General features: G+C 35.0%; 1 protein-coding gene across 1 annotated transcript in view; it reads left to right on the top strand.

Moving 5' to 3' along the window:
• The window catches only part of USH2A (usherin), a 371,535-nt gene that overhangs the window by 120,530 nt on the left and 230,499 nt on the right, over positions 1 to 20,506 (top strand). The window contains exons 21-25 of the mRNA XM_042813358.1: positions 7,232 to 7,362; positions 13,680 to 13,806; positions 14,171 to 14,272; positions 15,750 to 15,938; positions 16,473 to 16,603. Coding sequence (XP_042669292.1) covers positions 7,232 to 7,362; positions 13,680 to 13,806; positions 14,171 to 14,272; positions 15,750 to 15,938; positions 16,473 to 16,603 — 680 coding nt within the window. The remainder of the gene's footprint in view (positions 1 to 7,231; positions 7,363 to 13,679; positions 13,807 to 14,170; positions 14,273 to 15,749; positions 15,939 to 16,472; positions 16,604 to 20,506) is intronic.

The following is a 20,506-nucleotide window of genomic DNA, read 5'->3' as shown; positions in this document are numbered from 1 at the left end:
TTATGTCTACGTGTTGTATGCTATTGCCATGTGCACAAGTGGAAGACATTTCTGAATTTTGTTCCTGGGCTTGCTTAGTGAATTGAGTTAGGACACATTTTTTTTTTTTTTAAATGATTGTATTGCTTTAAACTTCTTTGAAAACAACAAAAAATTGATTCTCAGGGCTGGGGAATGCTAACAGCTAATGTGATTATCTTCATCTCACATTTAATTCTGCTCTTTCATATGTGATTTTTCTGAGGTCCTCATTTATTTATTTAGATAAATTGAGTAGTCAAAATGTCCAATGTGTCTCGTGTATTGGTAAACCCTCGGATAATTCATGCCAGTGTTTTGCAGATCATCATAATTTTGTTTCTCATTTTAGTAAGATATGAAGTGCCTATGAAAAGATCTTGCTTTTCTTGAATGCTTTCTTTCCTGTTGAGTTTATTAGGAAGCTTCACCTTTACCTGTTTTTTTTTTGTTTTTTGTTTTTTTTTTAGAGACTCTGATATCCTTTTGTTGTGTTCTCTACTAAGTGCAGCAATCCATTCTTTTTCACCTCAACTTCATACGAGAGTATTCTCATGCCGAGATCAATCTTGTTCTGAGAAGATTGTTGTTTTTTTTTTTTTTTTTTTTTAAGTAACTTATTGGAACAAATGTAAAATCTTAAATGCAGCGAGTCTGGTTTATATACTTCTGGAGTGCAGAGAGCTGATTGGATAAGTTTGTTATAGTTCAGTTAGCTGATTTATCATTTGCTATTGGCGTGCTGAATAATATTAATACAGACTGAGAATCTGTTCTTTAGGAAGACCTTGTGATATTCTGCATAATGTAGTAGTATTTAGAGATAGATAAGCCTTTTTAGACATATTAGTTTTTCTCAAGTGACAATAAATGCCTGGTGCTCCGGTAATTTTTCTGGATATACATGGACATTTTGTCGATTTTATATATAAGGAGAACAAGGCAGTAATGAAGTTTTCAAACATTACAGAACCATACACGAGTGATATTGCCTACCATTCTTCAGGAAGGTATATGAAACAAGGGGTGTTAAACGGTGATTCTTGGATCACATATCTCAGTTATATTCTGGGTGCAGACTTGGGGTTTCCTGATTTTTCAATCTCTTGATTTTGCCAGGGAAGGGAAGAAGAAAAAAAAAGAAAAAGCTATCACTCTGTAAATGAAGGCAGAAAGTACTACTAATACATCAAATCTTATCAAATGACTTTAAACTTATCTTAGCTTTCTTTTCACCAAGGTTTGCTGTAAATCTTTCTTATTAGGGAGTAGCAAGGCTGTTGTCCTTGCTATAAGGAGAAGATTGATTTACTGTATTCATATGGAACCAGCAGAGTCCTATGAGTATGCAATAATGAATTAGAGTCCTATACATCTTCTGTGTAATGCTCTAGAAGACCTCACACTCTGGACTGTGCTAAGAAAGTCCACATGATAGAAACTTATAAATGGATGTGTCTTCTGCACAGAATAACAGTATAAAAAATCTTTTAGTACGAGCAATATTCTTATTCTTCAAATACTCTAATTGATTGTTCGTTGGACTCAGCCAAAAGTGGAGAGAAACTTTGTACAGACATCATTAGTTTTTCTCCATTTAAAGATTAATCATGAAGAGCTCTGGCTCTTTAATTCTGTAATTTGTATATTTAATGGGCTGCTGCAGAATCTATGACAGTAATTAGCATAGCCTGAAAACTCATTAATACGCAACAACATGATTAATGCAGCATTAATGCAAACATGACTGAAGTTATTTGGGTTATGTAGTAAGAAGATTAAAGCTAAAATGTCCTGTTTGTTTTACCAGTAGTGGGTACAATGGGATAGCAAGCAAAATAAGAAAAAAACAGGTATCAAATTAGTCCTTTTAGTATAAAAAAGACGTTCATTTCTCAATAAGAGGATTTAGGTTTTCAGTCGATGGCTTCCATAAGTGCAACTTATTACAGCCTTTCAGTCATTATATATCATTATTTTTGTTCAACCTTCAGTTTGACTTATTTTTTTCTCAATTTGAGAAAGGACATACATTAAAAAAAAAAGTCTTCAATTTGTCATTCTCTAACGTAAACTTTTGCAAAATATGGGTTTTCTTTGAAAGACTTCATTTTAAAAACAATTGTTTTCCAACTTTTCCTGTTGTTACTATCATCATAAAAGACTAGTCTGCTGACCTGAGATAGGAAATTCCAGTTATAGTTTAGAAAAACTGATTTTTTGTGCTTGCGTGTACGTGTGTATCTGAGCATTTATCTATATATTTTGAATTTCTACTAAAAAAGGAAAACAATAATGGATAGAATAAACAAATAAATACTAATTGAATGGAAGTATATAGTAGCATAAAAGGTGATGTGGTTTCACGAAATATAGATAACTGAACCAGAATTGAACAACTTATTGAATTGATTTCCAGTTACCAAAATGTTTCCCTCATCTATCCCTACTCCAGTTAAAAAGAAATCTTACAATTTCTGTGGGAGAATTTACTTTGATTAGGCAAAAGCGTTTATATGCAGTCTTTATGGAAGTGAGTGCTTAAAATTTGTCAGAGTGAGGGAGTACTGAGAGCCTGATGCTTCAGTCAAACCTTATATACAATTTCTGTGATTTTTAGGTGTTATTATACACATAAAGCTGTAGTAAACATAAGTATAACCCTTTTTGCCAACAGGTTTCAACTGATTTCTGTCCATTTCTTTGGAATGCACATTTATATAATTATTTACACTGTTTAATGCAGAATGGAAATACGAATGGAGTGTCTTAGCGAATTTGCACTGAAAAAGCATGTGCTTTACAAATTGTACAGGATTGATTTGTAATCTTCGTTCGATTATTAGGCTTTTATATGATTGTACGTTTGCATTTTGGACAGGCTTGTTTATGCGCTTTTGTATATGTTTTCGTAAAGTATCATGAGACTGAGCCTTGTAGCAACTTCTAAGTATTTAGCATGTCAAAAAACTTACACTTATTGGCTCCTTTGAGCTGGGCTTTGAATGTTTAGTTGTTGGTTATTTTCTTGGCCAACCTCTGGACCCACTTGAACAACTTTACATCCTTCTTGTGTTGGAACCCTCAGGCCTGGACACAGTACTTTTGATGGGACTTGAGAAATCTTTTCACAAATACATATATATACACATTTATGTTAAAAGTATTGTTTTCCCAAGTTTTTATATTCCAGTGAAAAATAGGTTTTAGAATAATCCAATAATCCTTAAGATGCATTTGTTCAATTTGTTCCCCTGTACTTTTTTTGGCAACTGGTATTTTTTTCTCAGCTAGTTTGCAAAATTTGCAGAATATTATCTGTGAGATGCTGACTTTGCATAGTATCTAGTTTCTCCATTCACTTACAAAATACAACAAAATACTAATACTGAGGCATAAAATACTTTGAGCTGGATTGTCCAAATTCCTTATCTCATGAGAGATTCCAAAGGTACTAGTGTATAAAGAAGTAAAATGGTACTCTGAATAATGTAATAGGCAACAAATAAAGCTAGAATTTGCAGCATGGACTGTGAATGAAAAAGGTGATTCTTGACTTATCAATACTCTACAGGCAGGAATTAAGGTTTTGTAAGCCTCTTCAATATCCAAAGAAGAGAGCTTCCGTAAAACATTTGTGAACTTCAAGAAATATCACAACATTACTGTTGTGAACCATATAATTTGTTTTCTGATGCTTGACATTATAAAATATTGATGTTTTTGCAGAAACTCAATTATGTTCTTCGCAGTTGTCCTTCTGAATTAGAAGTGGGAAAGGATCCTTCAGACTTCAGAAATATTTTTTGTCAGCTTGACAAAAAATACTGACAGCTTGTTAAATTAATTGCACTTCACAATGCTGTGATTATAGGCCATCATCAGTCTCAGCCCCTCAGCTGATAGTGATACTAATGGAACCTCAAAGAACATCTTTCTCTTTCCTTAAGTATGGCTACTACTCATTGATTTTTTTAATTTGCTGTACATTAATTGTACACAATTGCTTTTTTTGCAAGTATGCTAATTGTGTGACTGATTTTCCTTTTTTCTCAAAGAGAATGTTTCATACGTGTGTATGCATTATATGTTATATCTCCTAAAATGATTTATGTGAAGTGGCGTCAAAGGATATCTCTCATAGGTATTGGTAAATAACAGGCATGATCTACTATGAACGGGGAAGGTTATGGAATGGATAATCTTGGGAACCATCATGGATGAGTTCAAAGGTCAACCAGAGGATCAGTCAGCATGGGTTTACAAATGGTAGATCCTGTTTGACAAACGTGATTTCATTCTATGACAAGGCGACCTGCTTAGTGGATGGAGGAAAGGCTGTCAATGTGGTCTACAAAGTCTTTGACGCTGTCCCCCCACATTTTCATGGAGAAGCTGACTGCCCATGGTTTGGATGGGTGTATGCTCCTCTGGGTGAAACACTGGTTGGATGGCTGGGCCCAAAAGTGTTGTGGACAATGGATTTAAATCCAGTTGGCAGCTGGTCACGAGGGGTGTCCCCCAGGGCTTGGTACTGGGGCTGCTTTTATTTACCATCTTTATTAACAATCTTGACGAGGGGATTGAGTGCACCCTCAATAAGTTTGCAGATGACATCAAGTTGAGAGAGAGTTTTGATCTGCCTGAGAGGAGAAAGGCGCTGTAGAGGGACCTGGATAGACTGGATCCATGGGCCAAGGATAACTATACGAGGTTTCAATAGGGCCAAGTGTTAGGTCCTGCATTTTAATCACAAAAACTCTAGGCAATCCTACAAGCTTGGGGAGGAGTGGCTGGAAAGCTGTCTGCTGGAAAGAGACCTTGATGTACTGATGAACAGTTGGCTGTGTATGAGCCTGCAGTGTGCCTAGGTGACCCAGAAGAGCAATGGCATTCTGGCTTGTACTAGGAATGATGTGGTAAGCAAGACTAGAGAAGTAATCCTGTCCCTGCACTCAGCACTGGTGAGGCCTCACCTCAAGTACTGTGTTCAGTTTTGTGCACTTCAGTACAGAAAGAACATTGAGGTGCTGGAGCAGGTCCAGAGAAGGGTAACAAGGCTTGTGAAGGGCACATTTGTGAAAACATGCCCTATGAGGAGCAACTAAAGGAACTGGGACTGTTAAGTCTGGGGAAAAGGAGGCTGAGGGGAGACCTTATTGCTCTCTTCAAAAGTCTGAAAGGCGCTTACAGCAAGAGTGGGGCTGGTAACTGGTGACAGGACAAGGGAAAATGGCCCTAAGTTGTGCCAGGGTAAGTTTTGGTTGGATATCAGGAAAAATTTATTTACAGAAAGAGTTGTTAAGCACTGGAATAGGCTCCCCGGGGAGGTGGTTGAGTCACCATCCCTGGATGTGATGCTCAGGGACATGATTTAGCGGAGGGTTGTTAGTCAGGATAGAGTAGTTAGGTTGTGGTTGAACTTGATGATCTTTAAGGTCTTTTCCAACCTGAGCAATTCTATGATTCTACGAATGTGCACCAAGATTGATTGTTTTCTGTATAGCTTCCGTCTGCAAGAAAAACTTTCATCCCTTATTGGTTTTGGCTTGATACAAATTAGTGAAATGTATATGAAAAGAACTAGTGTGAAAAGACCAAGTAGTTTGGTCTAAAACCCAATTAATTACACTGTTTTGTAGAAAACATTTTACACAGAAACATTATGGAAGGGTATAGTATATGAATGAAGTAACATGAAAATATTACTGGCAAATTTCTGGATATAGTAATGATTTTTCTCCTTTTTTCACTAGACTTTTCACTGCTTTCTTCTTAGTCACCCAACAAGTTTGTGATTTTATAACATACTATTTTCTTATTGGAGCCATTACTGAGCTCTAGAAATCTTTTTGCTCTGTATTTTTTCTCAGCTGCTGAAATGAGAAGAGAGAAAAATAAAACAGAAATGTAACAATACAGGAAAAATGTAAGGACTGTGTCACTCAGTATTCCCTCAAGTAATTATCTGTGGGTTTTTTTGAAGCAGTGTGTTTGTTTTATATTATATATTTGAAGTTGAGAGAGAAGGCAGGTATTTCTGTTGCTGCCTTTTTTTTGCAAAATGTTAGTAAAATTTAATTACAGTAAAAGTATAGATCCAACATAGACTCATATATCCAGTTTTTCACATTAAAAATGTTGTGGCAAATTAAGTCTATGGATTTGTAATTTTCTTATTCCTATAAGGTGGAATCCAGGAGGTGGCTTAAAAGAAAGGTATTCTGGTGGTGGTTATCCGACAGTTGTTTATTCATGATTATACTTGTCTAAAATGGATACATAATTATGAGTTGTTTCATTAATGTGTTCTTTGATTTTTAGTGAGACAGTTGCAGACAGTTATATTTAGGAGTCGTTTGGTGTGGTATTTGATATTTTATTTGTAGACGTAAATAACAAAAATGTTTTACTCTATGCCATTTGAATGACGTTTCATGTGCTGATGCAATGATTTATCAGAAACCAAATGGAAACTATTGATAATAATCTGGAATTTTTTTAAAGTATAGTAAATTTATTATTTCTTGGGATATTTCTAGCTTTTGTTAAAACTAGCTCTTTTCCAAGTATTCTTTTTTTTAAATCAGGTACCATCATATATATATATAATATAATATATATAATAAATATAATTTATTTATTTATTTATTTATGCCTGATATGCATATGGAATATACGCATACACAAATTAGGTAGCTTGGTATCAAATAACATTACTCTTCTTAGGAACACTTCAGTTTAGTAACCTCATTTCTGCTTTCGTGATAGGAGTCTTAAGGGACTGGTTGAAATCCACGTATGAAACTGCCCGTTGATCAAATATTAGAACAGGATCCTAAGATTTGAATTGTTTCCTTAAGAAAGCAATTACCTACTAGCATGAGTAACAGTTTTTTATATATATATATATATATATTTTTGTTGTTGTTGTTGTTGTTGTTGTTGTTTTTGTTTTAATTATTTATTTTTTTTTGTGGATGAGTAAGGGCTCTGAAATCACAAACTCTCTCTCAAAGACTGACTCAGAATGGGTTATGAGGATTTCTCCTACAGTTGCTGAAAGGGCTTAAAATGGACAGAACTTCCATGCCAAGCTTTTAGTTTGCCACTTCACCGCTGTTTTTAAATTGATGCTCTGTTTATAATTACACTATCATAATGTGTAAGAACTATTTTACTTAATGACTATTTGCTTGTTCTTTCTAACCAGGTATTAAAGTAAAATTTAAAACCAAGGAACCCGATGGTTTAATATTTTTCTCTGCTTCACCTGGAAATCAAGAAGAATATATTGCACTTCAACTGAGGAGTGGGCGTCCCTACTTTCTTTTTGATCCACAGGTACAACATTAACCAAGATCATATAAGAATAGCTATATTATATATTCTTGTAGTTTTTTACCTGCTTATCTATTTATTTATTTAAAATGAGTCAAGTTAATTGTCTCTTCAGAACCAATGAACATTTAAATAATAAATCCATTCTCATTTTTTGTTACATTAGCTACTATTTACAGCTTTATTTTTACACTTCATGGTGTTGTTTTGTCAGTACTACCAAACACCATGATAAGGTACCAAGACTTCAATTAGATGGAAGTATTTTTTTGTATTGGCAAAAAGTATCTTCCAGCACTAATGACTGTAGAAAAGGCAGAAGTAATCAAGGAAATGTTATAAAATAAATTACACAAAATTAAATTAAAAAAAAAAAAAGACTGCATCCCTTTTATTTTTGGGGGTATTTTCTGTTTTCTCTAAGATACAAAATAGATATTTTTTTTTTCCCATGAATTATGGATTGGAGAGAGCTTAAACTTAAATCTTTATTCATCTTTAACGTTTTTAAGCTTGTCTTCTCTAGTGGCTATAATATTTTTAAGAATAAATGAGAGCTAGAACTACAATTATTGGAAAATACTTTATGTAAACTACTTATTTTTGATTTGAGTGATCAGCAGCTTTGAAATTTTTTTTAAGCCCATCCATTTTCTACCACACATCCTTCTTTTCTTCCTGTTCTCCCTTCTGCTGGATTCTCTTTCCCTCCCAGTGGCTTATTCCTTCCTGTTCATTGGGAAGTATGGACTGATGGAGCCATGGTCTGCAGCTTAAGGTTGCGTTTTCTGCAGTGGAGGAGGTCATTTCTAAGGTTTTATTAAAAGGACAAGAGAGATCAGGCTTCTGATGACATATTTGTACTGGAGTTTTAATATTGTAATTTTATCATGTATTAATATCATAGTGTCCAGAGATTCCTGTTTGGATTAAGGTTGAATTGTAGCTGTTGTAGTAGGAGCACAAATACATAAAAGTTTATTATTATAGATTTCAGTCCCATAAGAATTGCTTTACAGCATCCTGGAAATGACAGCTGTAATTAGCCACCTAGGGTCCTCACACAGTGCATGAACAATCTGGCCTCTAACAGATCCAGGAAAACCTGCAGTCAGGAGTTCTTTGTCCTCATTTGCCATGTAACTGGAAGCAAATTCTGAAAGAAAAAGCAGAGATCTTATGTGCTCAAGGATGCAAACTAGATTCACAAAGGTGGTAGGCATCTAAATCTTGCTAATTTGTTAAATTTATAGCACTATTCTTTAGATGCTCTACTTGGATTTGTAGAGACAAACCTAGACATAGTAAAAGGAAAATATTTTTTGTTATGGTAATGCATATTTACCTAAATGAGAGTATATAAATATTCCTGGCCTTCTTGTGCTTAATCCTGCCCTTCACTGAATCTATGTAGATTTGGTAAGAATCATAGAACGTCTTGAGTTGGAAGCGATCAGATCAGATCAGAAGAACATCAGATTTCACTGCTGTGAGCAGTGTTATTATCCATTAAATTAGGCACTCAACCATGTTGCCCAGGGTCCCATCCACCCTAGCCTTGAACACCTCTAGGGATGGGGCTTCTACAGCTGCTCTGTACAGCCTGTTCCAGCATCTTATCACCCCCTCATGTGATCTGAATCTCTCCTCTTTTAGTTTAAAATCATTCCCTCTTGCTCTATCACTACCTACTCATGTGAAAAGTTGATTTCCCTCCTGTTTGTAAGTTCTCTTTAAGTATTGAAGGCCACAGTGAGGTGTTCCTGGAGCTGCCTCTAGACTGAACAAGCCCAGTTCCCTCAGCCTGTCCTCAAAAGAGATGTGCTCGAATCCTCTGAGCATCTCTGTGGTCCTACTCTGGACCTGCTCCAAAAGCTCCTTATCTCTCTTGTGTTGGGGGGCCAAGACCTGGATGCAGTACTCCAGATGAGATCCCACAAGAGCAGAGCAGACAGGGGCAATCTTATCCATTGCCCTGCTGCCGCCCCTCTTTTGATGCAGCCCAGGATACTGTTGACATTCCAGGTTGCAAGCACACACTGATGGTTCACGTCGGTTTTCATCTCACTAAATCCCCTGAATCCTTCTTGGCAGAGCTGCTCTCAATGAGTTTTTCTCCTAATCTTAACATAGATCTGGGACTCTAAGAATGCCATATCTGCCTTGTTCAAAGACTTTATTGCATCCCTATTACTACCAAGCATGCTATAGTGCAGTATTTTACGTGACTGCATCAAAATGTAGCAATTCTGTGGCCAATTAATGCAACAAAGGTTTTCACTGTCAGTGGCAACTAATGAGTTCCTAGGTAGCAGTGAAATTTCTTGTTTGTTTTATATTATTAAACCTAATCCTGTTTCAGTGTGCCAGCCCTTAGCATTCTTCTTGCAATGATATTCAAATCTTTTTACATATTAACGAAGCTTTCCAAGTTTGTGTCCTCAGCAAGTTTTGTAGGATAACCCTGCTTTTTGAGCTGCAACCCCTTAGGAAATGGTAATGATTGAACCTTGAGGATTTTTATTAAATAACTTTTCTTCAGCTCAGTTGTTTCTTTCTGAATATAATTGACTGTTGTCATCTCTTCTGCTGCCTTCCTATTCACGCAACAGGTCCCTATAACTTTTTGAATGTAGCTGCTTACTGTTTGCTCTTCCTATCCTGTAAGGTCAGATATGTTCTGTAGCACCAGTTCTCATTCCTTCATTAGTGTATATATGTATGCAAATATTTTAATTGCTTCTTATAGGCATAGTGTGGTTTCCTAATCAGGTTTATGCATTATTTTCTCTAATTATGGTCATGATACATATAACAAACACTTAGGGCCCTGCCTTTAAACACTTCTATTAAAAACTTCAGAAGTTGTTTTTCATCTGTGTCTGCTGCTCTTTATCTATACCGACCTGGCATAATATTTTGTGCTCCACTCCAGCTGCATCCTGTCACAGGTTAATTGTTTTTACCCCAGTCCCTTTCAGGATTCTTGTATGTGTCTTGTGGTGAATAGTGTATTATTTCTTTGCTATACCTGTATTGAGGATAGTCCTGCCAGATTTTCCTAGTCAGGAATCTTCAGGTACTTTAATGTCTTCCTTCTCTAATTGTGAATTTCAGATATTTTTCTTCCTGTCTATTTGTACTTCTCTAAGCTTTACATACACCATTACTCATCTGTTTGTTGTCTGACCCTCTCTTTTGTCTCCTTTTCATGTTGTCTGGCTGCTCTTTTTTCCTTATTGCTTTACTGTCATTCTTTACTTGTTTCTACTTGTTCTTCAGGAGGCATGAGGTTTTTTTGTGCTAATTGACCTCCTCCTTGGTCTTGTCTGCACAGTCACATTCTTCATAGATCTTCCTCTAAGCTTGGTGTTTCTGTGTTTCTGCAAATCTTCAACTGTCTGTGGAGTCTTTAATGCTCCCCCATCTGATTTTATAGTTATCTGTCATAGGTTACAGGTCATTTGTTCTATATTTTTCCCAGGGAAGCACTGAATATTTTATACAAAGTGAAATCACTAACAGTGGAAATTTAAGGCTAATCTTAGTGAGATTTTTCCTTAGTGACTAGGACAGTCTTCTGAGGACAGAATTTCAGGGTTCTGCTCCTGATTCCTGGGGGAATTCAATCCAGCTCTTCCTTCAGAAGTTGATACATTCACTAAACTTATCAGCAAAATAACAGTTACTTTTGTCTGATGTTTGTTGAAAGGTCGAAGTAGTAGAATACAGTCTGAGAGTTAGCTTTTATTCCCAAGTAAAAAGGAAAGTGGAGAATACTGAGTTATGAATTTTGTCTGTGCTTTGCTTCTTGTCACTGGCAAAACTTCGGTACTTTTGCGTTTTTTTCAGACAAAAGGTTTTGACATTTTGACAAAATGTCATTTTGACAAAAATTTGGATATTGAAAAAAACAGTGATAGACTTACTTCTGGACTTTGCCACCTGGCCAGTAGCTTTGAAAATCCATATTTGTGATCTTTGTAAATCTTTTCATGAACAGTACAGAGAGCCAGAGATTTGTATTTATCTACATACTGCTGAAAAATGAAGACTCAGTATATGGCTTGACAAAATAATCCAAATTTGGTTCCCCGTGAGTGATTTTAAAAATGCAAAACGCATTTCATGACAAGGTATTTGAGTGTAAACACAGAATCACTCAGATGGTTCTGGATAAAATGTCACACAGAAGAGGCCTTCAATGCAGTACAATCTGAATCCTGAACTCAGTTTTTTCCTTTTTTTTTTTCCCCTGAAACTGAACACAGGTTAGCACATATGGTTGTGTGGTCTCAGATTGAATGCATTACAAATAAACGTGGTTTCTGATGTATAAAACTATTAATGCTCTAGACTGTTGCCAAACATAATATGAAGAACCACTTATTCAGGCACCTGATCTTTAGAATGCAGCATCGTTTGTAACAATTTTAACGCTAACTAAGTACACTTTGATGAGACAGCATTTAATAAAATGCTCATTAATTTCATCATTAGCAAGGGTATGCTAAGAAGTAAGCCAGTTTCTTATGTCACGCCCAATTAGCATCCCATGCTAGTAATCCCATTAGTATTGTTGAATTCACTAATGGAAAAACTAATGGGCATGCTACCAGGGCACATTAATTGGGCATGACACCAGTTCTGGTTTTAATTATTAAACTACGATAATGAAATGTGTGTTTGTAAAATATTAAAATGTTGAAATAGAGGAGAAGACAATAAAAAATAGTACATGAAAATGTGCGTGTTAGTATGTAAGGATATATGGATTTGAATTATTATCATGGGATTGAGTCCTACTGACAAACTATTTCAATACTAAGATGTTATCTGAGTGGATGAGAAACATGCTATGTAAATATTCATGGAAAATGATTTTTTTCTGTAACTGAGTACACATGTACACATCATACGTATTCTTATATATAGGACAGTCCCCAATTGAAAATACACCACATAATGCGTACAGCACTAAAAATCTTCATGATGAGAAGCAATTTCTCTTAAATGCACACCATTTTCAGTGCAAAATACAATATTCTGACAATGTCATTTAAGTATTAATGCAATAAGTCATTGTTTTTATCAACAGGTTTTCTTCATATGTACAATTCAGTCTTTCTGCCAGAAAGTACTAGGAACAATTTCTGAGCTGTTAAATTTGGACAAAATTTGGAAAACTTTAGCAAATTATAGAAATTGCTTTTGTGAAACTTAAGCTACGAAGTAACTACAAAGATTGCAATTCTTTGATATTACGCATTCTTTGTGCAATGTAATGCTTTACCATTCACTCATGACATGATGCATATGACAATTCTATTTTGTGAATTCAACTGAATAATACTGAGTTACCACATAGTGAAAGTAAGATATAAAGATCTGAGGGAATATTACTGGAATTACTTGGAAAGCTGAATACAGTTTGAATATAAATCCCATGTCAATTCTTGAAGGAAGTTATTTTATTTTCATTGCAACAAAATTTAAATTTATACCTTGTTTTGATGGTTTATAGTCTTGAGATTTGGTTTGGCATCTGCCTCTGTTATTTTCCTCTTACTCAGCAATTCAGAAAAGGTGTATTTGATTTTTGTCATGGAAATCTCTGAATTTACCCCCTCATCTCATTGTATTCTTTTGTTTTACTAAAACCAGGGTAAAAAAGAATGTTTTTTTATAGTCTGTACTTACATAATCTTGCACTATACAAGCATCCTCAGTTATTACCTTCTAGGTTTTTTTGTTGTTGTTCTGAACCTCATGGTGTGACCTTTTCTTTCGCACTATACCCTTTCACCCAAAAACTCAGTTCCTTTTGATACCAAGTTAAAAAGGAATTAACACGCTTTCTCTTACTGCTGTATGAATGCTCCTGTGTTTTGAGTCACCTCCAGCAAATATGCTCTGCAATCAATGATCCTGATATGAAGGTGCTTTCTGTGGAATGTACATTGACTCATGTCCCTCAAACCACAGAAATCAACGAAGTAGTTAAATAGAGTCTTATAAGTAATCAGAAACCTGGGTGACATGACCGTCAATATTTGTGCCTCATCCTCTTTTTCATCGGGGGAACAGCACACAATTTTCTATTTTTGGTAGAAACTGAACTAGGTCCTTCATCTCTTACTTATTTGAGAAAGTTAACTTTGGGGGGAATTAGTAATAAACTTCATTCAGTATTCAGGAAGAAACTATACAGAGGAATTTTGTCTTTATTTTTGGATGTTGTTACACAGAGGAAGAGAAAAGTAGAAATCTAAATCTTTCCTACCTAATGTTCTAAATCGGATTCTTCTGTTAATAAAAAGGGATCCGCAGTAGCAGTCACACCAACCAATGATGGTGGAAAAGAGTACAATGATAACAGTTGGCACCAAATAATTGCTACAAGAATTCAAGCACTGGGAAACATCACAATAGATGGGCAGTACACAGGTAATCAATCCAAATTTGCGTGATTATTTTGGTATTTCTCGGGTTGTTGCTCATTTGCTTAATTTTCTAGTACTTTTGGTCATCCACAAAACAAAACAAAAAATGACTCAGTTTTATGACGAAATCGCTACTGTTTTGTCAGTGCATCTAAAATGAAGAGTTTTTCTTCTTGTGCTTTTGATCTTTTAAATGTGTTGATGTTCTTTTGTAAGTTATTGTTGTAATTAGTTCCAGGATACGTATGTACAGGAAAATATTAGGATGTGTGTTACGTCAGCATCTCTTCTAACCAGTGTCAACATTCTGTTGAGATGAAAGTCTTGCATTCAGTGTTTGCAGCAGAATAATGACCTGTGTTGTTTAGGTTCATCCTCGGCCACTAGTGGCAGTACCATTATTGGAGAGAACACTGGAGTTTTTGTTGGAGGACTTCCACAGGGTTACGCTATTGTAAGAAGGGATGAAGGTGAGTGCAATTGCAGTTTGTATTATGTAGTGTACGTGGAATCCTAGGCAGGGGCACTGTCTTAACTGCCTTTGTAGTATTGACATTGTGCCAGGGACACAGTACGCACAATCATTTACCTAATTGTTTTGATCAAAATTAAGCCTGTATAGTTTATCTTTTGGGGAAAAAAAAAAAAAAATACAGCTGAATTTCATCTGCACTAATTTACTGTTGCATCTGATAAGGTCTGTGCATGTTTTAATAAGTTTATGGAATTATAAATCTGGAAGCAATTTCTTATGTAGGCAAATGTATGGATGTGTTCTATATTCTAGATTCCTAAGTTATTTTCAAAAAAGGCATAAAAATTGTTTTTAATAGCTTAAGGACAAGCTGGATTGAAAAATAAAACATACTGACTTTTTTTTTTTTTTTTTTTTTTTTTTTTTGGACCAAAGTAGGATCCTTTAGGGATTGTTGCATAGAACACAGTGGTGTACAAATATTCATTCTTCTGCTATATTTCTGTGGGGCTAGATCATAGCTGGCTTCCACAGAATCAACAGACATACTCCTTTGCATATAAACTTGGTCTATATGCCAGCAGTGTATTCTACCCAGGACTTCTGTCTACAAAAAAAAACAAAAAAACACAAACAAAAAAACACAACAAAACAAAAAAAACCAAAACCAAGGTACAATCAGTTGTCTCCGTGAATTCATATCAGTATTTGTTTTTTCATATATATATGAAAATCAAATTGTTTAAGTTTACATTCCTACCACTGATACGTATGTGGAATTTATTTGATGGCTTGCATTGAGGTACATTTCAGTAACTTTTTCTTTCCCTTCTTTATTTTAGCTTACTAAAACCAGCAGGTTGCGCATGAGTTCTTCTAAACACTGGTTCATAAAATTATGTAGGAATGTCTACCTCAAAAATTTCAGCTAAATAATGAAAATGAGATAAACTATAAATAACATTTAAGAGGAGGCTATCTGTAATTCCAGCTTTATATGGTTCTTTTTCCCCAGTCAAGAAAATGAGAAAGAAGTGTAATGAATGATCAGTATTTATTTTATCCAAGGGAGGAAAGAAAGACATCCTAACGAAGCATCAGCTGAAACCTTTGCAGTGCTGCTTTGCTCTTTTTAGCAAATTCATGCCTTTCTTCAATAATTGTTTTGTTTAGAGAGGATAAACATAAAACCTTTCCTTGGAATCATCATGGAGTTCATGTTGTCAAGCTGAAGGTACCTCTACATAGTGTCTGAAGTTCAACATTTTCTAGCCACGTGGTAGTAGCTGCTGTCATTAGTGACTAGACAGATTCATGAAGTTAGCTTAGTGACAAATTTATGAAGTTAGAGATGCTAGTTATCAATTCATACATGCACATATATGATAAGGAGAGTATGTACATAATGTGAATTCCTCCCTATGCTTATTTGCAGATGATTGGCTTTAATAAATTGTTTTTCTTTCCTGCAGGGATGAAGACAGTAATCCAGAAAGGCTTTGTGGGGTGTCTCAGTGACCTGTTTTTGAAAAAAATGTATACTCCATATGAGTACTGGGAATCTTTGAACTGGCAGAATGCAGAAGAGCAAAACAATGTCTATCACATTTGGGAGGGATGCCCCATTGTCCTCTCAGAAGGAGCACATTTTCTTGGCAAAGGTAGTTTGCCATATTGTGTACTAGCCAAATATGTTCTTGAGATCTAAACGACGTGCATATCGAAAGTATTACAGTGACTTGACTTCCAAAGCAGTGTTATTTATATAGGATTGTTTTGAATGCACTAAAATTAATTTTACGAAATACTTCACTGCCTGGAATAGGAATTGCTTTCACAGAGGTGGTGCTTCACTAACAGTGGTTAGATTTGCTGTGCATGTTAAAAATAATTTTTGAAGAGAGTGTCTGTATTCCCTCAAACACCCCAGATCACATTTTTTGTAGCAAAATCTTAGGATCTTGTGCTAGTTTCATTTGTTCATAGTTGTTTCATAGTGACAGTACGCTATGGAGAACTGTCTTTTTCACAAAGCTAAATTGTAAATGTATAATTGTTAATCTAAAAATTTTTCTTGAAACCTCTGAGTTCTTCATGTCAAAGTAGAAGGTAGCATCTATATTTCTGTTGTTTGTTTCTTGATTCTATCTTTTAAATTTTTGATTAAATTATTTATGTATTTACTTTCTTTCAAGGTTTCCTGGAATTGCATTCAGGTGTTTTTAGTGGTGGACAGGAATTTGAGATCTCCTTCAAATTCAGAACAGATCAACTGAATGGATTGCTCTTGTTTGTTTACAATAAGGATGGTCCAGATTTTCTTGCAGTAAGTTTACAAATCAGTACTAATAACTATATTCAACTGTTGAGTTTGCTTACTAAGATACAATGATTAAAGAAATTCCTAAGAGTTAATTTTGTTTTGCTTGTTTTCAAATGCTGCACACAGAAATGTGTCTGGAGAGTAAAAAGCCTCCAACAGATGCTCAAGATAAGTTGTTATTTTATATCATAAGAAAGGTATCAATATACAAAAAAGCAAAATTATTTGAATAAAATATATTATTTATATAATATATATATATTATTTATATATAAATATAGTTGGATTAGAAGTGACTACGAAATAATATAAAATATTATAATATGAAATAATATGAAATAGTACAAAAGACTAGTATTAAAATGAGTTGTTTCACCTCTGATTCATTTATGATTAACAAGATTTATTCATTTTGATTCAAAATGTAAGTCAGTGTTTTCACAATACTGTGGAGGAAGCTGCACAAGTCCTTTACTAAGCAAATGTTGGAGAGATACTCATGAGCTTTTCTTTCGGTATCTGTTAAAAAGACTTTTATGTTTGGGATTTTGGTTAAGGTTGAATGTAATTTTTTACATTTTTTCAAACTCTTTGTACTAGTTACATAGTGCTGGGTTTTTATACTTTTCTCCTCCCAGTAGTTTTGAATGTAATGAGGCCAAGGTCACCATTGCATAGCGGGTTTACTGTAGTTACAACTTGAACCAACGTTACAGAGGATTGCATTGAAAGTAGTATCTCTTCTTAGTTGTTCCAAGAAGCAAACATTTATATTTAGACACTTTTGAATCTGTTGGTACTCTTTATAACCTGATCTGCCCATTCCATTTTTATCTGTTTATTTATTACTTTGCAGCTGTTCTGCTAATGGCTTGTAATGTCAAAGCCTGTTTTATGGCATGGTGTTATATCTAATGTGTGCTTTCTTTTAAACTTCTGACATAAGGCAACTAAATATATTTTCAGCCTTTTCAGGTCAGCTATAACTTACTCTGTATTTATTTTTTATATTACTATTCTAGCAGATTGGGGTTTTTTTCTGCATTTTGAATTCTCCTAGAACTGGCTGCTTCCTCTTTTTTAAGCAGCCTAGTTCAGAAATAATAATAAGTTCCAGTAGCAAGTTATGCTAATTACATGTTGTGGCTCAAGTTTGGTCTTCAAGTAGTAACTGAGATTGTGGGATTTCAACATAAGTTGTTATGTATACTAATATCCCACTCTGAGCAGGAATGTGTGGATGAAATTTACAGAACAAAGGCACCGTGGACAAGAATAGGGACAAGTATGGGTCTTTGATTCTTCTGGAGATTCTTGTGGCAAGTTTTCATTTCTCTTGCTCTTTGGAAGGATGACAGAAGTATGAGAAAACTTATGATTGTAAAGGAGAAAAGGGACTTAGTAAATTGAAAATGCAATGAAAAGCACAAAGTAAGCAAAACATTTTCTACACATGCCTCCACATTTTTGCCATTTATATATTTATATTATTTTTAGCACTAAAAATTGTGGTTTGTTTTTACAGCTCTTTTTCTAACCTAAATAGATTTTTTTTTTTAACCTGACTTGATACCTGGCTGTAAAATCTCCGTGGCTTTAAGATGTGGAACTTTAAAGTGGATGAGTACATGCTTTTCCAATCCTTGCAGCATTGTTTTGTGCACATACATAATGATGACAGAAGGTTTTTCCATACACTTGAGCTCACAAAAAAGGTTAATAGAAAGTGAAAATGAGGTGTGTAGCATGTTGTGCATGAGCTATGATGTCTTTGTTAGGAGGTTTGGTCAGGAGACACTTGCACTGCAAAGCAGATTAGAATCCATACATACTTAGCTCACTTATCCTGAACACAATGTATGATGGTATTCCTTGACCCATTCCTTTGCATAGATCACACTTCTCTTGCTAGCTTTATAGTTTTGGAATGACACATGGCTGGCCTGCTACCAAACAACCAAGGAGTCTGTTTTGTGTTCTGGCCAAGACAAAATTATGTCTTAGAAAAATGCTTTGTGTAAAGGTCATTTCTTCCATGAGTTTCAAGCCCTGAGATAATTAACTGAAGCTAGAGAGGTCAATCTGTTTTCATTTTGGATCTAGACAGAATAGTTTTGAGCAAACGGTGACCAGAAAAACTAGTATGAATCACCAGCCTTTCTCTGGAAATTAAGGAAAAGAAATTATAATCTTGATATATATCTCTAATTTTTCTTGTTACATCTTGAATGTTTACTTCTCATTATTTTGCTATATACTTTTGAGAAGAATCTGGGTCTGTCTTCTCTTATACCCTTTCACAAGGTAGTTAAATAGAGATGAAAGTTTTCCTACCACCTACTCTTAAGACTGAAATTAGTTCACTTCTCTCAGCCTCTCCTGAATATGTGTATCAGGTATTCCTACCTGAGAACCTGGTGCCCCTTCGCTCAATTCACTTCAGTGTCAGTACTTTTTCAGTATTTGAATGTCCACAGCTAGATACAGTACTCCAAATACGGCTTCACATGTCATGAATAGAATGGGTGACTCATCTCCTTGCACCCACTGTCTACCATTTTTCTGAGGCAGTACAGTGCATTGTTGATCTGTGAATTCATCTGGTGTTTTTCTGAACCTTTGCTCAGTAGCAGGAAGAAGGCCCTGTAAGTGCTAGATGTATGCAGGATTTTGCATTTTTTTGTTCATGGTGCAGAAATCTCAAACTGAACAGTGATCCTCTCTCTCTAGCTGTGCCCAAGTATTCTGAATGTCAATCCAGATAATCACAAAAAGCACAGGCATCATTCTTTGCCAGCTTTAAGTCTGTGCCAGGATGAGTCAATTGGAAGACAGGATGTGCTGAGCAGCTGATCCCATGTCAAATGCCATGTCATCTCTACAGCAGCCACGTCTAGCAGACTTGCTGGTGTATTGCTCTAGTCATGCAGCTGAAATACTTTCTTTCCGAGAGCACTGTGTGCTCTGTGTTAAAACTCATCAGTGAAGAGAAATGGTGACTTGCCCAATGGACTGCTCTTACAATTTGTAGTCATCAGCACTGATCAGCACAATCTATCCTTAACCTGTGTTTTAGAGGCCTTTTCTTTGATGGGCTATAAACTCATGGAAGCAGTGGAACTCATGAAAACCTGTGGCCCCAAACAAACAAGGGAGCAAGCAGTGTTCACTTTAAAGCAGGATCTATATTGCCAATGGCATGTCAAGTACTGAATTCTTTCTTACACTAGGTTCCTTGTTAAGAAAATACAATCTGATTATGAGTACCGCAGTATTAATATTATCAGTAACCTAAATATGTCAGTTTGTCAATACTGGTGCTAAGCATTTATATTAAATTTGTAGGGGTTTTTTTTTGCTTAATAAGATTTTAGTGTGAAAAAAGAAATGCATTTTTTGTGAGCTTATCCATATTTTTCATCCACAAGTTCATCATCTTTGTGTTTAATGCTTTGTACCTTCCAGTTGACAGTCTCACACCACTTGCATTCTAACCAGTTAGAATAAATATTCCCTACAGTAAAACACTTGGAAACTTCTGCTGTGATAATTTAAGTAGAATGCTTCTCTATTAGAAAAGTGGCATATCAGTCTCAAAAAAAGCACATACAAAAATTGTTATTTTCTTAAAATATTTAGGAGAATGAAGATGAAATACAGAATCAGTGTATGCTGGAGAAACTGGAAATTGAGTTCACCAGCCAATTAAAAGAGCTTAATCAGATCTGACATTTCATTTCATTATTATCTTGTTACATTCTTCCAAAAAAATGAATTGATAGGTAAAATACTGTTTTCTCATTCTCAAAAAAAAAAAAAAAAAAAAAAAAAAAAAAAAAAAAATAGATTATTTTTTTTTTATTTTTTTCATGAATAAGAAAAAAAATTAAAAAAAAAAAAAAATTT

The sequence above is a fragment of the Centrocercus urophasianus genome, unplaced genomic scaffold (genome assembly GCF_019232065.1).
Source record: "Centrocercus urophasianus isolate 14NV4802_14NV808 unplaced genomic scaffold, USGS_Curo_1.0 seq_10, whole genome shotgun sequence".
Classification (NCBI taxonomy): Eukaryota; Metazoa; Chordata; class Aves; order Galliformes; family Phasianidae; genus Centrocercus; species Centrocercus urophasianus.
The sequence above is the reverse complement of the archived record's forward strand: the minus strand, read 5'-3'. Positions and strand labels throughout refer to the sequence as shown.